The sequence below is a fragment of the Haemorhous mexicanus genome, chromosome 37 (assembly GCF_027477595.1).
Source record: "Haemorhous mexicanus isolate bHaeMex1 chromosome 37, bHaeMex1.pri, whole genome shotgun sequence".
NCBI lineage: Eukaryota > Metazoa > Chordata > Aves > Passeriformes > Fringillidae > Haemorhous > Haemorhous mexicanus.
Window position 1 is genome coordinate 897,209 of NC_082377.1, and position 20,235 is coordinate 917,443.

The 20,235-nt window shown below is 64.9% G+C and overlaps 1 protein-coding gene across 1 annotated transcript in view; it reads left to right on the forward strand.

Moving 5' to 3' along the window:
* CHD3 (chromodomain helicase DNA binding protein 3) overlaps positions 1-20,235 on the forward strand; it is an 87,025-nt gene that overhangs the window by 14,859 nt on the left and 51,931 nt on the right. The window contains 11 exon segments of the mRNA XM_059872614.1: positions 1,342-1,580; positions 2,990-3,120; positions 4,165-4,300; positions 4,410-4,472; positions 5,481-5,659; positions 7,193-7,423; positions 8,732-8,929; positions 11,791-12,005; positions 15,257-15,388; positions 16,844-16,943; positions 19,886-20,077. Coding sequence (XP_059728597.1) covers positions 1,342-1,580; positions 2,990-3,120; positions 4,165-4,300; positions 4,410-4,472; positions 5,481-5,659; positions 7,193-7,423; positions 8,732-8,929; positions 11,791-12,005; positions 15,257-15,388; positions 16,844-16,943; positions 19,886-20,077 — 1,816 coding nt within the window.

Sequence of the window (20,235 nt, forward strand, 5' to 3'; positions counted from 1 at the left end):
AGTGACCCTGGGCCATCCTGGGATCCTGAGTGACCCCAGGGCTATCCCAGGATCCTGAGTGACCCTGGGCCATCCCGGGATCCTGAGTGACCCCAGGGATCCTGAATGACCCCAGGGCCATCCTGGGATCCTGAGTGACCCTGGGCCACCCCTGGATCCTGAGTGACCCCAGGGCCATCCCTGGATCGTGAGTGACCCCAGGGCTATCCCAGGATCCTGAGTGACCCTGGGCCATCCCGGGATCCTGAGTGACCCCAGGAATCCTGAGTGACCCCAGGGCCATCCTGAGTGACCCCAGGGCTATCCCAGGATCCTGAGTGACCCCAGGGCCATCCTGGGATCCTGAGTGACCCCAGGGCTATCCCAGGATCCTGAGTGACCCCAGGGCTATCCCAGGATCCTGAGTGACCCCAGGGCTATCCCAGGATCCTTAGTGACCCCAGGGATCCTGAGTGACCCCTGTGCCATCCTGAGTGACCCCAGGGCTATCCCAGGATCCTGAGTGACCCCAGGGCTATCCCAGGATCCTGAGTGACCCCAGGGCTATCCTGGGATCCTGAGTGAGCCCAGGGATCCTGAGTGACCCCAGGGCTATCCTGGGATCCTGAGTGAGCCCGGGGCCATCCTGAGTGACCCCTGTGCCATCCTGAGTGACCCTGTGCCATCCTGAGTGACCACGGGGCTATCCCAGGATCCTGAGTGACCCCAGGGATCCTGAGTGACCCCTGTTCCATCCTGAGTGACCCCAGGGCTATCCCAGGATCCTGAGTGACCCCATGGCCATCCTGAGTGACCCCAGGGATCCTGAGTGACCCCAGGGCTATCCCAGGATCCTGAGTGACCCCAGGGCTATCCTGGGATCCTGAGTGAGCCTGGGGCCATCCTGAGTGACCCCTGTGCCATCCTGAGTGACCCCAGGGCTATCCCAGGATCCTGAGTGACCCCAGGGCTATCCTGGGATCCTGAGTGAGCCCGGGGCCATCCTGAGTGACCCCTGTGCCATCCTGAGTGACCACGGGGCTGTCCTGGGATCCTGAGTGACCCCAGGGATCCTGAGTGACCCTCAGGCCATCCCGGGATCCTGAGTGACCCCAGGGATCCTGAGTGACCCCAGGGCCATCTTGAGTGACCCCAGGGCCATGCTGGGATCCTCAGTGACCCCATGGCCATCCTGAGTGACCACGGGGCCACCCCAGGATCCTCAGTGACCCCAGGGCCACCCCAGGCCGCTCTGTGGCCCCCAGGCCACCCCGCAATGGCCCCATCTCTCCCCTCCCCTCTGCCCCCCCAACACCCCCCTCCCCCCTTCGCCCCCCACCCACCTCCCCCCGGTCTCTGCAGGCCCCTGATCGCCAAGAAGAACCCCAAAATCCCCATGTCCAAGATGATGACCATCCTGGGGGCCAAGTGGAGGGAGTTCAGCGCCAACAACCCCTTCAAGGGCTCGGCCGCCGCCGTGGCCGCGGCTGCAGCGGCCGCAGCGGCCGCCGTGGCCGAGCAGGTGTCGGCAGCCGTGGCCGCCGTGGCCCCCGAGGCGCCGCCGCCGCCCCTGCGCAAGGCCAAGACCAAGGAGGGCAAAGGTGGGGACCCCTCCCCAGCCTGGGGGGGGCTGGGGGTGCTCACGGGTTTGGGGGGGGGTTACTGGGGGGGCTGGGGGTGCTCACGGGTCTGGGGGGGGTCATTGCTGGGGGGGCTGGGGGTTGGGGGGTTAGTGGGGGGGCTGGGGGTACCCCTGGGTTTGGGGGAGTCACGGTTGGGGGGTTACTGGGTGGGCTGGGGGTACCCCTGGGTTTGGGGGGTCACTGCTGGGGGGGTTGGGGGTTACTGGGGGGGCTGGGGGGGGTTTGGGAGGTTAGTGGGGGGGCTGGGGGTGCCCACGGGTTTGGGGGGGTCACTGCTGGGGGGTTGGAGGGTTTGGGAATTGGGGGTTGGGGGAGTTACTGGGGGGGCTGTGGGGGTTACTGGGGGGGCTGGGGGTGCCCCTGGGTTTGGGGGAGTCACGGTTGGGGAGTTACTGGGGGGGCTGGGGGTACCCCTGGGTTTGGGGGGGTCATTGCTGGGGGGGTTGGGGGGTTACTGGGGGGTTACTGGGGGGTTACTGGGGGTGCCCGCGGGTCTGGGGGGGGTCATTGCTGGGGGGTTTGGGGGTTGGGGGGTTACTGGGGGGGCTGGGGGTGCCCACGGGTCTGGGGGGGGTCATTGCTGGGGGGGTTGGGGGTTACTGGGGGGGCTCGGGGGGGGGTTTGGGGGGTTAGTGGGGGGTCTGGGGGTGCCCACGGGTCTGGGGGGGGTCATTGCTGGGGGGTTTGGGGGGTTACTGGGGGGGCTGAGGGGGGGTTTGGGGGGTTATTGGGGGGGCTGGGGGTACCCCCGGGTCTGGGGGGGTCACTGCTGGGGGGGTTGGGGGTTACTGGGGGGGCTGGGGGGGGTTTAGGGGGTTACTGGGGAGTTACTGGGGGGGCTGGGGGTACCCCCGGGTTTGGGGGGTCACTGCTGGGGGGTTTGGGGGGTTACTGGGGGGGCTGGGGGTACCCCTGTGTCTGGAGGGTCACTGCTGGGGGGTTGGGGGGTTTGGGGGTTACTGGGGGGGCTGGGGGTACCCCCGGGTTTGGGAGGGTCACCGCTGGGGGGTTGGGGGGTTTGGGGATTTACTGGGGGGGTTTGGGGGTTACTGGGGGGGTTGGGGGGTTACTGGGGGGATTTGGGGGTTACTGGGGGGGTTGGGGGTTACTGGGGGGATTTGGGGGTTACTGGGGGGGTTGGGGGTTACTGGGGGGATTTAGGGAGTTACTGGGGGGTCTTGGGAGTCCCTGAGGGGCTCCTGAGGGACTTTGGGGTTGCTGGGGCGGGGGGGAGCTGAGGGGTCACTGGGGTGGTTTGGGGGTCTCCGGTGTGGATTGGAGGATCCCTGGGGTTGTTTGGGGGTCCCTGTGGGGGTTTGGGGGTCCCTGTGGGGGTCTGGGGGTCCCTGACCCCCCGTGCCCCCCAGGCCCCGGGCACAAGAAGCGCAGCAAGAGCCCGCGGGTGCCCGAGCTGAAGAGGAAGATGAAGGGCAGGAAGATGGCCCCGCTCAAGATCAAACTGGGAGTACTGGGAGGCAAACGCAAGAAGAGCAGCTCGGTGAGTCCCTCTGAGGGGCACTGGGGACACTGGGAGCACTGGGGACAGGGCAGGGGGCACTGGGGACACTGGGGAACTGGGCAGGGGGGCACTGGGAGCACTGGGGGACAGGGCAGGGGGTACTGGGGACACTGGGGACACTGGGGGACAGGGCAGGGGGGCACTGGGGGACAGGGCAGGGGGCACTGGGGACACTGGGGAACTGGGCAGGGGGCACTGGGGACACTGGGGGACAGGGCAGGGGGCACTGGGGACACTGGGGGACAGGACAGGGGGCACTGGGGACACTGGGGAACTGGGCAGGGGGGCACTGGGGGACAGGGCAGGGGGGCACTGGGAGCACTGGGGACACTGAGAGTGGGGACACCCAGGACAGGGACACTGAAGATGGGCTCATGGGATGGGGCACTTGTCCCCACTGTTCCCTGATGTCCCCTCTCTCCCCCGCTGTCCCCTCTGTCCCGCTGTCCCCGCTGTCCCTCTGTCCCTCTCTCCCCCGCTGTCCCTCTGTCCCCCCTGTCCCACTGTCCCACTGTCCCCACTGTCCCTCTGTCCCTCTGTCCCTCTGTCCCCTGTCCCTCTGTCCCACTGTCCCCACTGTCCCACTGTCCCCTCTGTCCCACTGTCCCCTCCATCCCCTCTGTCCCTCTGCCCCCTCTGTCCCTCTGTCCCTCTGTCCCCTCTGTCCCCACTGTCCCCCTCTGTCCCTCTGTCCCTCTGTCCCCTCTGTCCCACTGTCCCACTGTCCCCTCTGTCCCTCTGTCCCTCTGTCCCCTCTGTCCCTCTGTCCCTCTGTCCCCTGTCCCCTGTCCCGCTGTCCCACTGTCCCCACTGTCCCTCTGTCCCTCTGTCCCCTGTCCCTCTGTCCCTCTGTCCCCTCTCTCCCCTCTGTCCCTCTGTCCCGCTGTCCCCTCTGTCCCCTCTGTCCCCACTGTCCCTCCGTCCCCACTGTCCCTCTGTCCCCTCTGTCCCCTCTGTCCCCTCTGTCCCCTCTGTCCCTCTGTCCCCCTGTCCCCTGTCCCCTGTCCCGCTGTCCCCGTGCAGAGCGAGGACGCGGGCGAGGCCGAGGAGGAGTCTGACGCCGAGAGCCCCGGCGGGCTGGGCGCCGCGCCCCGCCCCGACCCCACCACGCGCCTCAAGAAGCTCAAGCGGGGCCGCCCCGGGCGCAAGAAGAAGAAGGGTGAGCGTCCCCGAGCGTCCCCGAGTGTCCCCAAGCGTGTCCCCGGGTGCCACCGCCGGGGACGGCCGGGTGACGTCCCCGTGTCCCCTCCCCCCGTCTCTCCTTGCAGCCCCCGGCGCCGGGCCGGGCCGGGAGCGCGGCCCCGTGGGGACGGGCACGGCGCCCGCGCACGGTGAGACACCCCAAGTGTCCCCGAGGTGTCACCCGCGGTCCCCAAGCCCCCACGGGTGTCCCCCCCACCCCGAGCGGGGGGGCCGCGGTTCTGTCTCTGTCCCCAGCCCGGTGGTGGTGGCTGGGAGGGTCCCCAGCCCCTGGTGTCCTTTGAGGGGTGTCCCCAAGGTGTCACCAGACCTGTCCCAGGTCCCCGGCCCTGTTCCCGTGTCCCCAGCCCTGTCCCTGTGTCCCCAACCCTGTTCCCATGTCCCCAGCTCTGTCCCTGTGTCCCCAACCCTGTCCCCAGTTGCTCCAGTGTCCCCATCCCTGTCCCCAGTTCCAGCAGTGTCCCCATCCCCAGTTCCCACAGTGTCCCCATCCCTGTCCCCAGTTCCTGCAGTGTCCCCATGTCCCCATCCCTGTCCCCAGTACCTGCAGTGTCCCTGTGTCCCCATCCCCCGTTCCCGCAGTGTCCCCATGTCCCCATCCCCAGTTCCCGCAGTGTCCCCATGTCCCCATCCCTGTCCCCAGTTCCCGCAGTGTCCCCATGTCCCCATCCCCAGTTCCCGCAGTGTCCCCATGTCCCCATCCCTGTCCCCAGTTCCCGCACTGTCCCCATGTCCCCATCCCTGTCCCCAGTACCTGCAGTGTCCCCATCCCCATCCCCAGTTCCTGCAGTGTCCCCATGTCCCCATCCCCAATTCCCGCAGTGTCCCCATCCCCAGTTCTCGCAGTGTCCCCATGTCCCCATCCCTGTCCCCAGTACCTGCAGTGTCCCCATGTCCCCAACCCTGTCCCCAGTTCCCGCAGTGTCCCCATGTCCCCATGTCCCCAGTTCCTGCAGTGTCCCCATCCCTGTCCCCAGTTCCCCCACTGCCCCCACGCCCCCTGAGCTCCCGCGGGCGCGGTGACAGCGGTGACAGCGGTGACAGGGTGACAGGGTGACAGCAGTGACAGGGTGACAGGGTGACAGCGGTGACAGGGTGACAGGGTGACCGCGATGACAGCCAGCTCCCTGTCCCCGCAGGGCCGGGCCCGGAGGAGGAGGGCGATGGCTACGAGACCGACCACCAGGACTACTGCGAGGTGTGCCAGCAGGGCGGGGAGATCATCCTGTGTGACACCTGTCCCCGCGCCTACCACCTGGTGTGCCTGGACCCCGAGCTGGACCGCGCCCCCGAGGGACGCTGGAGCTGCCCCCACTGCGTGAGCGGGGCACCGGGGGCACTGGGAGGGCACTGGGGGCACTGGGAGGGCACTGGGATGGGACTGGGAGGGGACTGGGAGGGGACTGGGGGGCACCGGGGGCACTGGGAGGGCACTGGGAGGGCACTGGGAGGGCACTGGGGGCACTGGGAGGGGACTGGGGGGCACCGAGGGCACTGGGAGGGCACTGGGAGGGGACTGGGAGCACTGGGAGGGGACTGGGGGCACTGGGAGGGGACTGGGAGGGGACTGGGAGCACTGGGAGGGGACTGGGGGCACTGGGAGGGGACTGGGAGGGGACTGGGGGCATGCTGGGGGGCACCGGGGGCACTGGGGGGCACTGGGAGGGGACTGGGGGGCACCGGGGGCACTGGGAGGGCACTGGGAGGGGACTGGGGGCACTGGGAGGGGACTGGGAGGGCACTGGGGGGCACCGGGGGCACTGGGAGGGCACTGGAGGGGACTGGGAGGGGACTGGGAGGGGACTGGGGGCATCCTGGGGAGCACTGGGGGCATCCTGGAAGGGTCTGGGGGCATCCTGAGGGGTCTAGGGGCACTGGGAGGGGACTGGGGGGCACCGGGGGCACTGGGAGGGCACTGGAGGGGACTGGGAGGGGACTGGGGGCACTGGGAGGGGACTGGGAGGGGACTGGGAGGGGACTGGGGGGCACTGGGAGGGGACTGGGAGGGAACTGGGAGGGGACTGGGGGCACTGAGAGGGGACTGGGAGGGAACTGGGAGGGGACTGGGGGCATCCTGGGGGGTTCTAGGGGCATCCTGAGGAGACTGGGGGGTACTGGAAGGGGACTGGGGGGCACTGGGGGCATCCTAGAGGGGTGTAGGGGCATCCTGAAGGGACTGGGGGGCACTGGGAGGGGACTGGGGGGCACTGGGGGCAGTCTGGGGTGGGTCTAGGGGCATTTTGAGGGGACTGGGGGGCACTGGGGGCATCCTGGGGGGGTTTAGGGGCATCCTGGGAGGTTTGGGATGGTGTTGGGGCTGTTTGGGGGCTGTTCCCTGGCACTTTGGGGTCTCCAGGGGCTGTTTTGGGGTTATTCCCCGGTGTTTTGGGTGTCCCTGGGGCTGTTTTGGGGTTATTCCCCGCAGGTTTGGGTGTCCCTGGAGCTGTTTTGGGGTTATTCCCTGGAGGTTTGGGTGTCCCTGGCAGTCTGGGGTCTCCTGGGGCTGTTTTGGGGTTATTCCCCGCAGGTTTGGGTGTCCCTGGGGCTGTTTTGGGGTTATTCCCTGGTGTTTTGGGTGTCCCTGGCAGTTTGGGGTCTCCAGGGGCTGTTTTGGGGTCATTCCCTGGTGTTTTGGGTGTCCCTGGGGCTGTTTTGGGGTTATTCCCTGGTGTTTTGGGTGTCCCTGGGGCTGTTTTGGGGTCATTCCCTGGAGGTTTGGGTGTCCCTGGGGCTGTTTTGGGGTCATTCCCCGGTGTTTTGGGTGTCCCTGGCAGTCTGGGGTCTCCAGGAGCTCTTTTGGTCCCTTCCCTGGAGTTTTGGCGTCACCTCTCTGACCCCAATCCGTCCCCAGGAGAAGGAGGGCGTGCAGTGGGAGGCCAAGGAGGAGGAGGAGGAGGAGGAAGAGGAGGAGGAGGAGGGCGAGAAGGAGGAGGAGGATGACCACATGGAGTACTGCCGCGTGTGCAAGGACGGCGGCGAGCTGCTGTGCTGCGACGCCTGCGTGTCCTCGTACCACATCCACTGCCTGAACCCGCCCCTGCCCGAGGTCCCCAACGGAGAGTGGCTCTGTCCCCGCTGCACGGTACCCGGGGACATGGGGACACTGGGGACATGGGGACACTGGGGACAGCAGGGACACCGGGGGTGTAGTGTCCTCCTGCCACATCCACTGCCTGAACCCGCCCCTGCCCGAGGTCCCCAACGGAGAGTGGCTCTGTCCCCGCTGCACGGTACCCAGGGGACATGGGGACACTGGGGACAGCAGGGACACTGGGGACAGCAGGGACACTGGGGACAGCAGGGACACCGGGGGTGTAGTGTCCTCGTACCACATCCACTGCCTGAACCCGCCCCTGCCCGAGGTCCCCAACGGAGAGTGGCTCTGTCCCCGCTGCACGGTACCCGGGGGACATGGGGACACTGGGGCTGTGGGGACACTGGGGACATGGGGACACTGGGGACAGCAGGGACACTGGGGCTGTGGGGACACTGGGGACAGCAGGGACACTGGGGACAGCAGGGACACTGGGGGTGTAGTGTCCTCGTACCACATCCACTGCCTGAACCCGCCCCTGCCCGAGGTCCCCAACGGAGAGTGGCTCTGTCCCCGCTGCACGGTACCCGGGGACATGGGGACACTGGGGGTGTGGGGGACATGGGGACAGCAGGGACACCGGGGACAGCAGGGACACCGGGGGTGTAGTGTCCTCCTACCTGAACCCGCCCCTGCCCGAGGTCCCCAACGGAGAGTGGCTCTGTCCCCGCTGCACGGTACCCGGGGGACATGGGGACACTGGGGCTGTGGGGACACTGGGGACAGCAGGGACACTGGGGACAGCAGGGACACCGGGGGACAGCAGGGACACTGGGGACAGCAGGGACATGGGGACAGCAGGGACACTGGGGACACTGGGGGATGTGGGGACATGGAGGGGTATGGGAGGACACGGGGATATGGTGGGGTAAGGGGACATGGGGACACTGTGGGGACATGGGGGGGATATAAGGACATATGGGGGAATGTGGGGACATTGGGGGACATGGGGACACTGTGGGGACATTGAGAGATAGAGTGACACTGGGGAATGTGGGGACATTGGGGGGACATGGGGACACTGTGGGGACATTGGGGGACATGGGGACACTGTGGGGACATTGGGAGATAGAGTGACACTGGGGAATGTGGGGACATTGGGGGGACATGGGGACACTGTGGGGACATTGGGGAACGTGGGGACACTGTGGGGACATTGAGAGATAGAGTGACACTGGGGACATGGGGACGTGGGGACACTGTGAGCTCCCGGGGACAGCGCAGAGCCCACCTCGGGGCACAGCCCTCCCCTCGATGTCCCCTCGATGTCCCCAGCAGTGTCCCCTGTCCCCGCAGTGCCCGGTGCTGAAGGGGCGCGTGCAGAAGATCCTGTACTGGCGCTGGGGGGAGCCCCCCGCCCCCGTGGCCCCCCCAGGAGCCCCCCAAGCCCAGGAGGGGCCCCCCCAGGCCCTGCAGGGCCGCTCGGAGCGAGAGTTCTTCGTCAAGTGGGTGGGGCTGTCCTACTGGCACTGCTCCTGGATCAAGGAGCTGCAGGTACACCTGGGGCACCCCAAAACATCGGGGGGGACCCCAAAAACCTGGGGGGATACCCCAAAAACCTGGGGGGATACCCCAAAGTATGGGGGAGCACCCCAAAATACAGGGGGGCTCAGCATGGGTGGGGCTGTCCTACTGGCACTGCTCCTGGATCAAGGAGCTGCAGGTACACCTGGGGCACCCCAAAACATCGGGGGGGACCCCAAAAACCTGGGGGGATACCCCAAAGTTTGGGGGAGCACCCCAAAATATGGGGGGGGCTCAGCATGGGTGGGGCTGTCCTGCTGGCACTGCTCCTGGATCAAGGAGCTGCAGGTACACCTGGGGCACCCCAGAACATCGGGGGGGACCCCAAAAACCTGGGGGGATACCCCAAAGTTTGGGGGAGCACCCTAAAATACGGGGGGGGCTCAGCATGGGTGGGGATCAGGATAGGTGGGACTGTCCTGCTGGTACTGCTCCTGGATCAAGGAGCTGCAGGTATGGCCCCAAACACCTGGGGACCCCAAAATATCGGGGGGGACCCCAAAAACCTGGGGGGATACCCCAAAGTTTGGGGGAACACCCCAAAATACGGCGGGGGCTCAGCATGGGGGGGGCTCAGCATGGGTGGGGCTGTCCTACTGGCACTGCTCCTGGATCAAGGAGCTGCAGGTACACCTGGGGCACCCCAGAACATCGGGGGGGACCCCAAAAACCTGGGGGGATACCCCAAAGTCTGGGGGAGCACCCTAAAATACGGGGGGGCTCAGCATGGGTGGGGATCAGCATGGGTGGGGCTGTCCTGCTGGCACTGCTCCTGGATCAAGGAGCTGCAGGTATGGCCCCAAACACCTGGGGCACCCCAAAATATCGGGGGGGACCCCAAAAACCTGGGGGGATACCCCAAAGTTTGGGGGAACACCTGGACAATTGGGGGGGCTCAGCATGGGGGGGGCTCAGCATGGGTGGGGCTGTCCTACTGGCACTGCTCCTGGATCAAGGAGCTGCAGGTATGGCCCCAAACACCTGGGGACCCCAAAATATCGGGGGGGACCCCAAAAACCTGGGGGGATACCCCAAAGTCTGGGGGAACACCTGGACAACTGGGGGGGCTCAGCATGGGTGGGGATCAGCATGGGTGGGGCTCAGGATAGGTGGGGCTGTCCTGCTGGCACTGCTCCTGGATCAAGGAGCTGCAGGTACACCTGGGGTACCCCAAAACATCGGGGGGGACCCCAAAAACCTGGGGGGATACCCCAAAAACCTGGGGGGAACACCTGGACAACTGGGGGGGCTCAGCATGGGGGGGGATCACCATGGGGGGGGCTGTCCTACTGGCACTGCTCCTGGATCAAGGAGCTGCAGGTACACCTGGGGCACCCCAAAACATCGGGGGGGACCCCAAAAACCTGGGGGGATACCCCAGAGTCTGGGGGAGCACCCCAAAATACGGGGGGGGGCTCAGCATGGGGGGGGCTCAGCATGGGTGGGGCTGTCCTGCTGGCACTGCTCCTGGATCAAGGAGCTGCAGGTACACCTGGGGCACCCCAAAACATCGGGGGGGACCCCAAAAACCTGGGGGGATTCCCCAAAAACCTGGGGGGATACCCCAAAGTCTGGGGGAGCACCCCAAAATATGGGAGGGGCTCAGCATGGGGGGAGCTCAGCGTGGGTGGGGCTGTCCTGCTGGCACTGCTCCTGGATCAAGGAGCTGCAGGTACACCTGGGGTACCCCAGAACATCGGGGGATACCCCAAAAACCTGGAGGGATTCCCCAGAGTATTGGGGGGACAGCTGGACAATTGGAGGGGCTCAACTTTGAGGTGCTCCCCTCTAATTTTGGGGTGCCCCCTCTAATTTTGGGGTAATTCCCTCTAACTTTGGGGTGATTCTCCCTAAGTTTGGGGTGTTCCCCCCAACTTTGGGGTGATTCCCTTTAACTTTGAGGTGTCCCCCTTTAACTTTGGGGTGATTCCCCCCAACTTTGAGCTGTCCCCCTTTAACTTTGGGGTGTCCCCTTTAACTTTGGGGTGATTTCCTTTAACTTTGGGCTGTCCCCTCTAACTTTGAGCTGTCCCCCTTTAACTTTGGGGTGCCCCCTCTAACTTTGGGGTGATTCTCTTTAACTTTGGGCTGTCCCCTCTAACTTTGGGGTGATTCCCTTTAACTTTGGGGTGTCCTCTCTAACTTTGGGGTGATTCTCTTTAACTTTGGGGTGTCCTCTCTAACTTTGGGGTGATTCCCTTTAACTTTGGGGTGTTCCCCCCAACTTTGAGCTGTCCCCCTTTAACTTTGGGCTGTCCCCTCTAACTTTGAGCTGTCCCCCTTTAACTTTGGGCTGTCCCCTCTAACTTTGAGCTGTCCCCCTTTAACTTTGGGGTGTCCCCTCTAACTTCGGGGTGATTCTCTTTAACTTTGAGGTGTCCCCTCTAACTTTGGGGTGATTCTCTTTAACTTTGGGGTGTCCTCTCTAACTTTGGGGTGATTCCCTTTAACTTTGGGGTGTTCCCCCCAACTTTGAGCTGTCCCCCTTTAACTTTGGGCTGTCCCCTCTAACTTTGAGCTGTCCCCCTTTAACTTTGGGCTGTCCCCTCTAACTTTGAGCTGTCCCCCTTTAACTTTGGGCTGTCCCCTCTAACTTCGGGGTGATTCTCTTTAACTTTGAGGTGTCCCTTCTAACTTTGGGGTGATTCTCTTTAACTTTGGGGTGTCCCCTCTAACTTTGGGGTGATTCTCTTTAACTTTGGGGTGTCCCCTCTAACTTTGGGGTGATTCCCTTTAACTTTGGGGTGCTCCCTCTAACTTCGGGGTGATTCTCTTTAACTTTGGGGTGTCCTCTCTAACTTGGGGGTGTCCCCTTTGATTTCGGGGCGCAGCTGGAGATCTTCCACCTGGTGATGTACCGGAACTACCAGCGGAAGAACGACATGGACGAGCCCCCTCCCCTGGACTACGGCTCCGGGGACGACGACCCCAAGAGCGAGAAGCGGGGGGCAGGGGGGGACCCCCTTTTTGGGGGCATGGAGGAGCGCTTCTACCGCTACGGCATCAAACCCGAGTGGATGACGGTGCACCGCATCATCAACCACAGGTGGGCACCCAGGGCACCCCAAAATATCCTCCAGGGCACCCCAAATATCATCCAGGGCACCCAAATCCCCCCAGGGCACCCCAAATCCTCCCAGGGCACCCCCAAATCCCCCCAGGGTGCTTCTACCGCTACGGCATCAAACCCGAGTGGATGACGGTGCACCGCATCATCAACCACAGGTGGGCACCCAGGGCACCCCAAATCCCACCCAGGGCACCCCAAAATATCCTCCAGGGCACCCCAAATCCCATCCAGGGCACCCCGAATATCATCCAGGGCACCCCAAATCCACCCGGGGCACCCCCAGATCCACCCGGGGCACCCCAAAACCCCCCCGGGGGTGCTTCTACCGCTACGGCATCAAACCCGAGTGGATGACGGTGCACCGCATCATCAACCACAGGTGGGCACCCAGGGCACCCCACATCCTCCCAGGGCACCCCAAAATATCATCCAGGGCACCCCAAAATATCCTCCAGGGCACCCCAAATCCCATGCAGGGCACCCCAAATCCCCCCGGGGCACCCCCAGATCCCCCCGGGGTGCTTCTACCGCTACGGCATCAAACCCGAGTGGATGACGGTGCACCGCATCATCAACCACAGGTGGGCACCCAGGGCACCCCAAAATATCCTCCAGGGCACCCCAAATCCCATCCAGGGCACCCCAAATATCATCTAGGGCACCCCAAATCCCATCCAGGGCACCCCAAATCCACCCAGGGCACCCCAAATCCCATCCAGGGCACCCCAAATTCTCCCAGGGCACCCCAAATATCTTCCAGGGCACCCCAAATTCTGCCAGGGACACCCCCAGATCCCATCCAGGGCACCCCAAATATCATCCAGGGCACCCCGAATCCCACCCAGGGCACCCACAAATATCATCTAGGGCACCCCAAATCCCCCCAGGGCACCCCAAATCCCATCCAGGGCACCCCAAATCCCATCCAGGGCACCCCAAATCCCATCCAGGGCACCCCAAAATATCCTCCAGGGCACCCCAAATCCCATCCAGGGCACCCCAAATCCTCCCAGGGCCCCCCAAATCCCATCCAGGGCACCCCAAATTCTCCCAGGGCACCCCAAATCCATCCAGGGCACCCCAAATATCATCCAGGGCACCCCAAATCCCCCCAGGGAACCCCAAATCCATCCAGGGCACCCCAAATCCCATCCAGAGCACCCCAAATCCCCCCAGGGCACCCCCAAATCCCATCCAGGGAACAGGGGGGGACAGCAGGGTGGCCAAGGGGAGTGGCCGAGGGGGGTTTGGGGACATTCCGGACCCCCCTGGGTCCCCCAAGGACCCCCCAGCACCCGCTGGGATGGTCAGGCACTGTCCCAGGTGTCACCTCCACGTGTCCCTGTCCCCAGGTGACCCCGTGTCACCTCTGTGTGATTCTGTCCCCAAGTGGCCTCATTTGCATTCCGTGTCCCCGGGTGACCTCATGTCCCCTCCAGTGTCCCCAGGTGACCCCAGTGTCCCTGTCCCTGCTGGCAGCCGATGCTGCCGGTGACAGCGGGTGACCCCTGGTGGCACTTGTGTCCCTTCCATGTCCCCTGATGTCACCCACACCCTGGTGGCAGTGACACTCCCTGCTGGGTCCCTCGGTGCTGCTGGCTGTCCCTGTGTCCCCAGGGGACGCTCAGTGTCACCCGTGGGTGCCCCGTGCCCTTGGGGACACTCAATTGTCCCCGTGGGCGTTCCCTGGGTGCCTGATGTCCCCATTGTCCCCTGGTGGCCCCATTGTCCCCTACTGCTCTTGGGTGCCCTTTGTCCCTCCTGTCCCTGTTGTGTCCCTACTGTCCCCATGCCCTGGGTGTCCCCGCTGTCCCCGCGGTGTCCCCGTGCCCTGAGTGACACAGTGCCCTGGGTGTCCCCGTGGTGTCCCTGCTGTCCCCATGCCCTGTGTGTCCCCGCTGTCCCCGCGTTGTCCCCGTGCCCCGGGTGACACAGTGCCCTGGGTGTCCCCGCTGTCCCCGCGGTGTCCCCGTGCCCCGGGTGACACACTGCCCGTGGTGTCCCTGCTGTCCCCATGCCCTGGGTGTCCCCGCTGTCCCCGCGGTGTCCCCGTGCCCCGGGTGACGCGGTGCCCTGAGTGTCCCTGGGTGTCCCTGCTGTCCCCATGCCCTGGGTGTCCCCGCTGTCCCCGCTGTCACCGCGGTGTCCCCATGCCCCGGGTGACACAGTGCCCTGAGTGTCCCTGGGTGTCCCTGCTGTCCCCATGCCCTGGGTGTCCCCGCTGTCCCCGCTGTCACCGCGGTGTCCCCATGCCCCGGGTGACACAGTGCCCTGAGTGTCCCTGGGTGTCCCTGCTGTCCCCATGCCCTGGGTGTCCCCGCTGTCCCCGCGGTGTCCCCGTGCCCTGAGTGACACAGTGCCCTGAGTGTCCCCGTGGTGTCCCTGCTGTCCCCGTGCCCTGGGTGTCCCTGCTGTCCCCATGGTGTCCCCGTGCCCCGGGTGACACACTGCCCTGAGTGTCCCCGTGGTGTCCCCGCTGTCCCCGCGGTGTCCCCGTGCCCCGGGTGACACAGTGCCCTGAGTGTCCCTGGGTGTCCCTGCTGTCCCCATGCCCTGGGTGTCCCCGCTGTCCCCGCGGTGTCCCCGTGCCCCGGGTGACACAGTGCCCTGGCTGTCCCCACTGTCCCTGCTGTCCCCGCGGTGTCCCCGTGCCCCGGGTGACACAGTGCCCTGGCTGTCCCCACTGTCCCTGCTGTCCCCGCGGTGTCCCCGTGCCCCGGGTGACACAGTGCCCTGGCTGTCCCCACTGTCCCTGCTGTCCCCGCGGTGTCCCCGTGCCCCGGGTGACGCGGTGCCCTGAGTGTCCCCATGGTGTCCCCGCTGTCCCCGCGGTGTCCCCGTGCCCCGGGTGACACACTGCCCTGGGTGTCCCTGCTGTCCCCGTGGTGTCCCTGCTGTCCCCGTGCCCTGAGTGTCCCCGTGGTGTCCCCGCTGTCCCCGCGGTGTCCCCGTGCCCCGGGTGACGCGGTGCCCTGAGTGTCCCCGTGGTGTCCCTGCTGTCCCCGCGGTGTCCCCGTGCCCCGGGTGACGCAGTGCCCTGAGTGTCCCCGTGGTGTCCCCGCTGTCCCCGCGGTGTCCCCGTGCCCTGAGTGACACACTGCCCTGGGTGTCCCTGTGGTGTCCCCGCTGTCCCCGCGGTGTCCCCGTGCCCCGGGTGACGCAGTGCCCGTGGTGTCCCTGCTGTCCCCGCGGTGTCCCCGTGCCCCGGGTGACGCGGTGCCGCGCAGCGTGGACCGGAAGGGGCAGTACCACTACCTGGTGAAGTGGCGGGACCTGCCCTACGACCAGGCCACCTGGGAGGAGGACGAGATGCCCATCCCCGACTACGACCTGCACAAGCTGGCCTACTGGAAACACCGGTGAGGGACACTGGGGACACTGGGGACACTGAGGGGACATCGGGGTTACAGGGATGTGCCTACTGGAAACACCGGTGAGGGACACTGAGGGGACATTGGGGACATCGGGGTTACAGGGATGTGCCTACTGGGAACACCGGTGAGGGACACTGAGGGGACATTGGGGACACTGGGGGGACACTGGGGACATCGGGGTTACAGGGATGTGCCTGCTGGGAACACCGGTGAGGGACACTGAGGGGACACTGGGGGGACACTGGGGACATCGGGGTTACAGGGATGTGCCTGCTGGGAACACCGGTGAGGGACACTGGGGACACTGAGGGGACACTGAGGGGACATTGGGGTTATAGGGATGTGCCTGCTGGGAACACCGGTGAGGGACACTGGGGACATTGGGGACACTGAGGGGACACTGAGGGGACATTGGGGTTATAGGGATGTGCCTGCTGGGAACACCGGTGAGGGACACTGAGGGGACACTGGGGACACTGAGGGGACACTGAGGGGACATTGGGGACACTGAGGGGACATCAGGGTTACAGGGACGTGCCTACTGGAAACACCGGTGAGGGACACTGGGGACACTGGGGACATCGGGGTTACAGGGATGTGCCTACTGGAAACACCGGTGAGGGACACTGAGGGGACATGGGGGACACTGAGGGGACACTGGGGACATCGGGGTTACAGGGATGTGCCTACTGGAAACACCGGTGAGGGACACTGGGGACACTGGGGACACTGAGGGGACATCGGGGTTACAGGGATGTGCCTACTGGAAACACCGGTGAGGGACACTGGGGACATTGGGGACACTGAGGGGACACTGAGGGGACACTGGGGATATCGGGGTTACAGGGATGTGCCTGCTGGGAACACCGGTGAGGGACACTGAGGGGACACTGGGGACACTGAGGGGACACTGAGGGGACATTGGGGACACTGAGGGGACATCAGGGTTACAGGGACGTGCCTACTGGAAACACCGGTGAGGGACACTGGGGACACTGGGGACATCGGGGTTACAGGGATGTGCCTGCTGGAAACACCGGTGAGGGACACTGGGGACATTGGGGACATTTGGGACACTGAGGGGACATTGGGGACATCGGGGTTATAGGGATGTGCCTACTGGGAACACCGGTGAGGGACACTGGGGACACTGAGGGGACATTGGGGACATCGGGGTTACAGGGATGTGCCTACTGGAAACACCGGTGAGGGACACTGGGGACATTGGGGACACTGAGGGGACATTGGGGACACTGAGGGGACACTGGGGACATCGGGGTTACAGGGATGTGCCTGCTGGGAACACCGGTGAGGGACACTGAGGGGACATTGGGGACACTGGGGACACTGAGGGGACCTTGGGGTTTCAGGGTGTCCCCTCATGTCCCCCTGTGTCCCCGATGTCCCCTGATGTCCCCTGGTGTCCCCTGGTGTCCCCAGGGAGGTGTTCATGGGGGAGGACCCGGCCCAGCCCCGGCGTTACAAGAAGAAGAAGAAGGAGACGCCGGGGGAGGGGCCGCCCGACTCGCCCACCAACGACGTGAGTGACCCCCAAAAAGTGGGCACCCCAAAAAGTGGGCAACCCCAAAAAGTGGGCACCCCTAAAATGGGCACCCCCAAAAAGTGGGCACCCCAAAACTGGGCACCCCCAAACTGGGCATCCCCAAACTGGGCATCCCAAACTGGGCACCCAAAAACTGGGCATTCCAAACTGGGCATTCCAAACTGGGCATCCCAAACTGGGCACCCCCAAACTGGGCACCCCAAACTGGGCACCTCAAAACTGGGCACTCCCAAACTGGGCACCCCAAACTGGGCACTCCCAAACTGGGCACCTCAAACTGGGCACCCCAAACTGGGCACCCCAAACTGGGCACCCCAAACTTGGCATTCCAAACTGGGCACCCCCAAACTGGGCATTCCAAACTGGGCACCCCAAAAACTGGGCACCCCCAAACTGGGCACCCCAAACTGGGCACCCCCAAACTGGGCATTCCAAACTGGGCACCCCCAAACTGGGCACCCCAAAAAGTGGGCACCCCCAAACTGGGCAGCCCAAAAAGTGGGCACCCCAAACTGGGCACCCCAAAAACCTGGCCGTCCCATAAACTGGGGACCCCCAAACTGGGCACCCCAAAAAGTGGGCACCCCAAACTGGGCACCCCAAACTGGGCACCCCCAACTGGGCACCCCAAACTGGGCATTCCAAACTGGGCACCCCAAAAACTGGGCACCCCAAACTGGGCACCCCCAAAACTGGGCACCCCAAACTGGGCATTCCAAACTGGGCACCCCAAAAAGTGGGCACCCCAAACTGGGCACCCCAAAAACCTGGCCGTCCCATAAACTGGGGACCCCCAAACTGGGCACCTCAAAAACTGGGCACCCCACACTGGGCACCTCAAAACTGGGCACCCCAAAAAGTGGGCACCCCAAACTGGGCATTCCAAACTGGGTACCCCAAACTGGGCACCCCAAACTGGGCACCCCAAAAAGTGGGCACCCCAAACTGGGCACCCCAAACTGGGCACCCCAAACTGGGCATTCCAAACTGGGCACCCCCAAAAAGTGGGCACCCCAAACTGGGCACCCCAAACTGGGCATTCCAAACTGGGCACCCAAAAACTGGGCACCCCCAAAAACTGGGCACTCCCAAACTGGGCACCCCCAAACTGGGCACCCCAAAAAGTGGGCACCCCAAAAAGTGGGCACCCCAAAAAGTGGGCACTCCCAAACTGGGCACCCCAAACTGGGCACCCCCAAACTGGGCACCCCAAACTGGGCATTACAAACTGGGCACCCCCAAACTGGGCACCCCCAAACTGGGCACCCCAAACTGGGCATTACAAACTGGGCACCCCCAAACTGGGCACCCCAAACTGGGCACCCCCAAACTGGGCACCCCAAACTGGGCATTACAAACTGGGCACCCCCAAACTGGGCACCCCCAAACTGGGCACCCCAAACTGGGCATTACAAACTGGGCACCCCCAAACTGGGCACCTCAAACTGGGCACCCCAAACTGGGCACCCCCACACCCTGGGGGAACCTGGTAGGGACCTTTGGGGACATCCTTGAACACCTGAGTCCCCCCCAAACCCAGCTCACCTGAGCCCTGTGACACCTCCAGCTGTGTGGGGGTTTTTGGGGTACCCTGCACACCTGAGTCCCCCCCAAACCTGGCTCACCTGAGCCCTGGGACACCTCCAGCCCCCTGGGGGTTTTTGGGGTGCCCTGCACACCTGAATCCCCCCCAAACCCGGCTCACCTGAGCCCTGGGACACCTCCAGCTCCCTGTGGGGGTTTTTGGGGTGTCCTGCACACCTGAATCCCCCCCAAACCTGGCTCACCTGAGCCCTGGGACACCTCCAGCAGTGTGGGGGTTTTTGGGGTGCCCTGCACACCTGAATCCCCCCCAAACCCGGCTCACCTGAGCCCTGGGACACCTCCAGCTGTGTGGGGGTTTTTGGGGTGCCCTGCACACCTGAATCCCCCCCAAACCTGGCTCACCTGAGCTCTGTGACACCTCCAGCCCCTTGGGGGTTTTTGGGGTGCCCTGCACACCTGAATCCCCCCCAAACCTGGCTCACCTGAGCCCTGTAACCCCTCCAGCCCCTTGGGGGTTTTTGGGGTGCCCTGCACACCTGAATCCCCCCCAAACCTGGCTCACCGGAGCCCTGGGACACCTCCAGCTGTGTGGGGTTTTTGGGGTGCCCTGCACACCTGAATCCCCCCCAAACCTGGCTCACCTGAGCCCTGGGACACCTCCAGCCCCTTGGGGGTTTTTGGGGTGCCCTGCACACCTGAATCCCCCCCAAACCTGGCTCACCTGAGCTCTGTGACACCTCCAGCTGTGTGGGGGTGTTTGGGGTGCCCTGCACACCTGAATCCCCCCCAAACCTGGCTCACCTGAGCTCTGTGACACCTCCAGCTGTGTGGGGGTTTTTGGGGTGCCCTGCACACCTGAGTCCCCCCCAAACCCAGCTCACCTGAGCCCTGGGACACCTCCAGCTGTGTGGGGGTGTTTGGGGTGCCCTGCACACCTGAATCCCCCCCAAACCTGGCTCACCTGAGCCCTGTGACACCTCCAGCTGTGTGGGGGTGTTTGGGGTGCCCTGCACACCTGAATCCCCCCCAAACCCAGCTCACCTGAGCCCTGGGACACCTCCAGCCCCCTGGGGGTGTTTGGGGTGCCCTGCACACCTGAATCCCCCCCAAACCCAGCTCACCTGAGCTCTGTGACACTTCCAGCTCCCTGTGGGAGTTTTTGGGGTACCCTGCACACCTGAATCCCCCCCAAACCTGGCTCACCTGAGCTCTGTGACACTTCCAGCTCCCTGGGGGTTTTTGGGGTGCCCTGCACACCTGAATCCCCCCCAAACCTGGCTCACCTGAGCCCCTCAACACCTCCAGCCCCCTGCCAGCCCCGCGGGGGCGTGTGGGGTGGCGTGTCCCCCGTGGTGACAGGCGTGTCCCCGCAGCCCACGGTGAAGTACGAGACGCAGCCGCGCTTCATCACGGCCACAGGTGGGACGCTGCACCTGTACCAGCTGGAGGGGCTCAACTGGCTGCGCTTCTCGTGGGCGCAGAGCACCGACACCATCCTGGCCGACGAGATGGGGCTGGGCAAGACCATCCAGACCATCGTCTTCCTCTACTCGCTCTACAAGGAGGTGAGGGCACCTGCGGGGCACCTGTGGGGGCGCCTGCGTGGGGCTGGGGGCACCCACCTGGTCACTGGGGTCATCCACGTGGGGCTGGGGGCACCCACCTGGTCACTGGGGGCACCTGTGGGGCACCCACCTGGTCACTGGGGTCATCCATGTGGGGC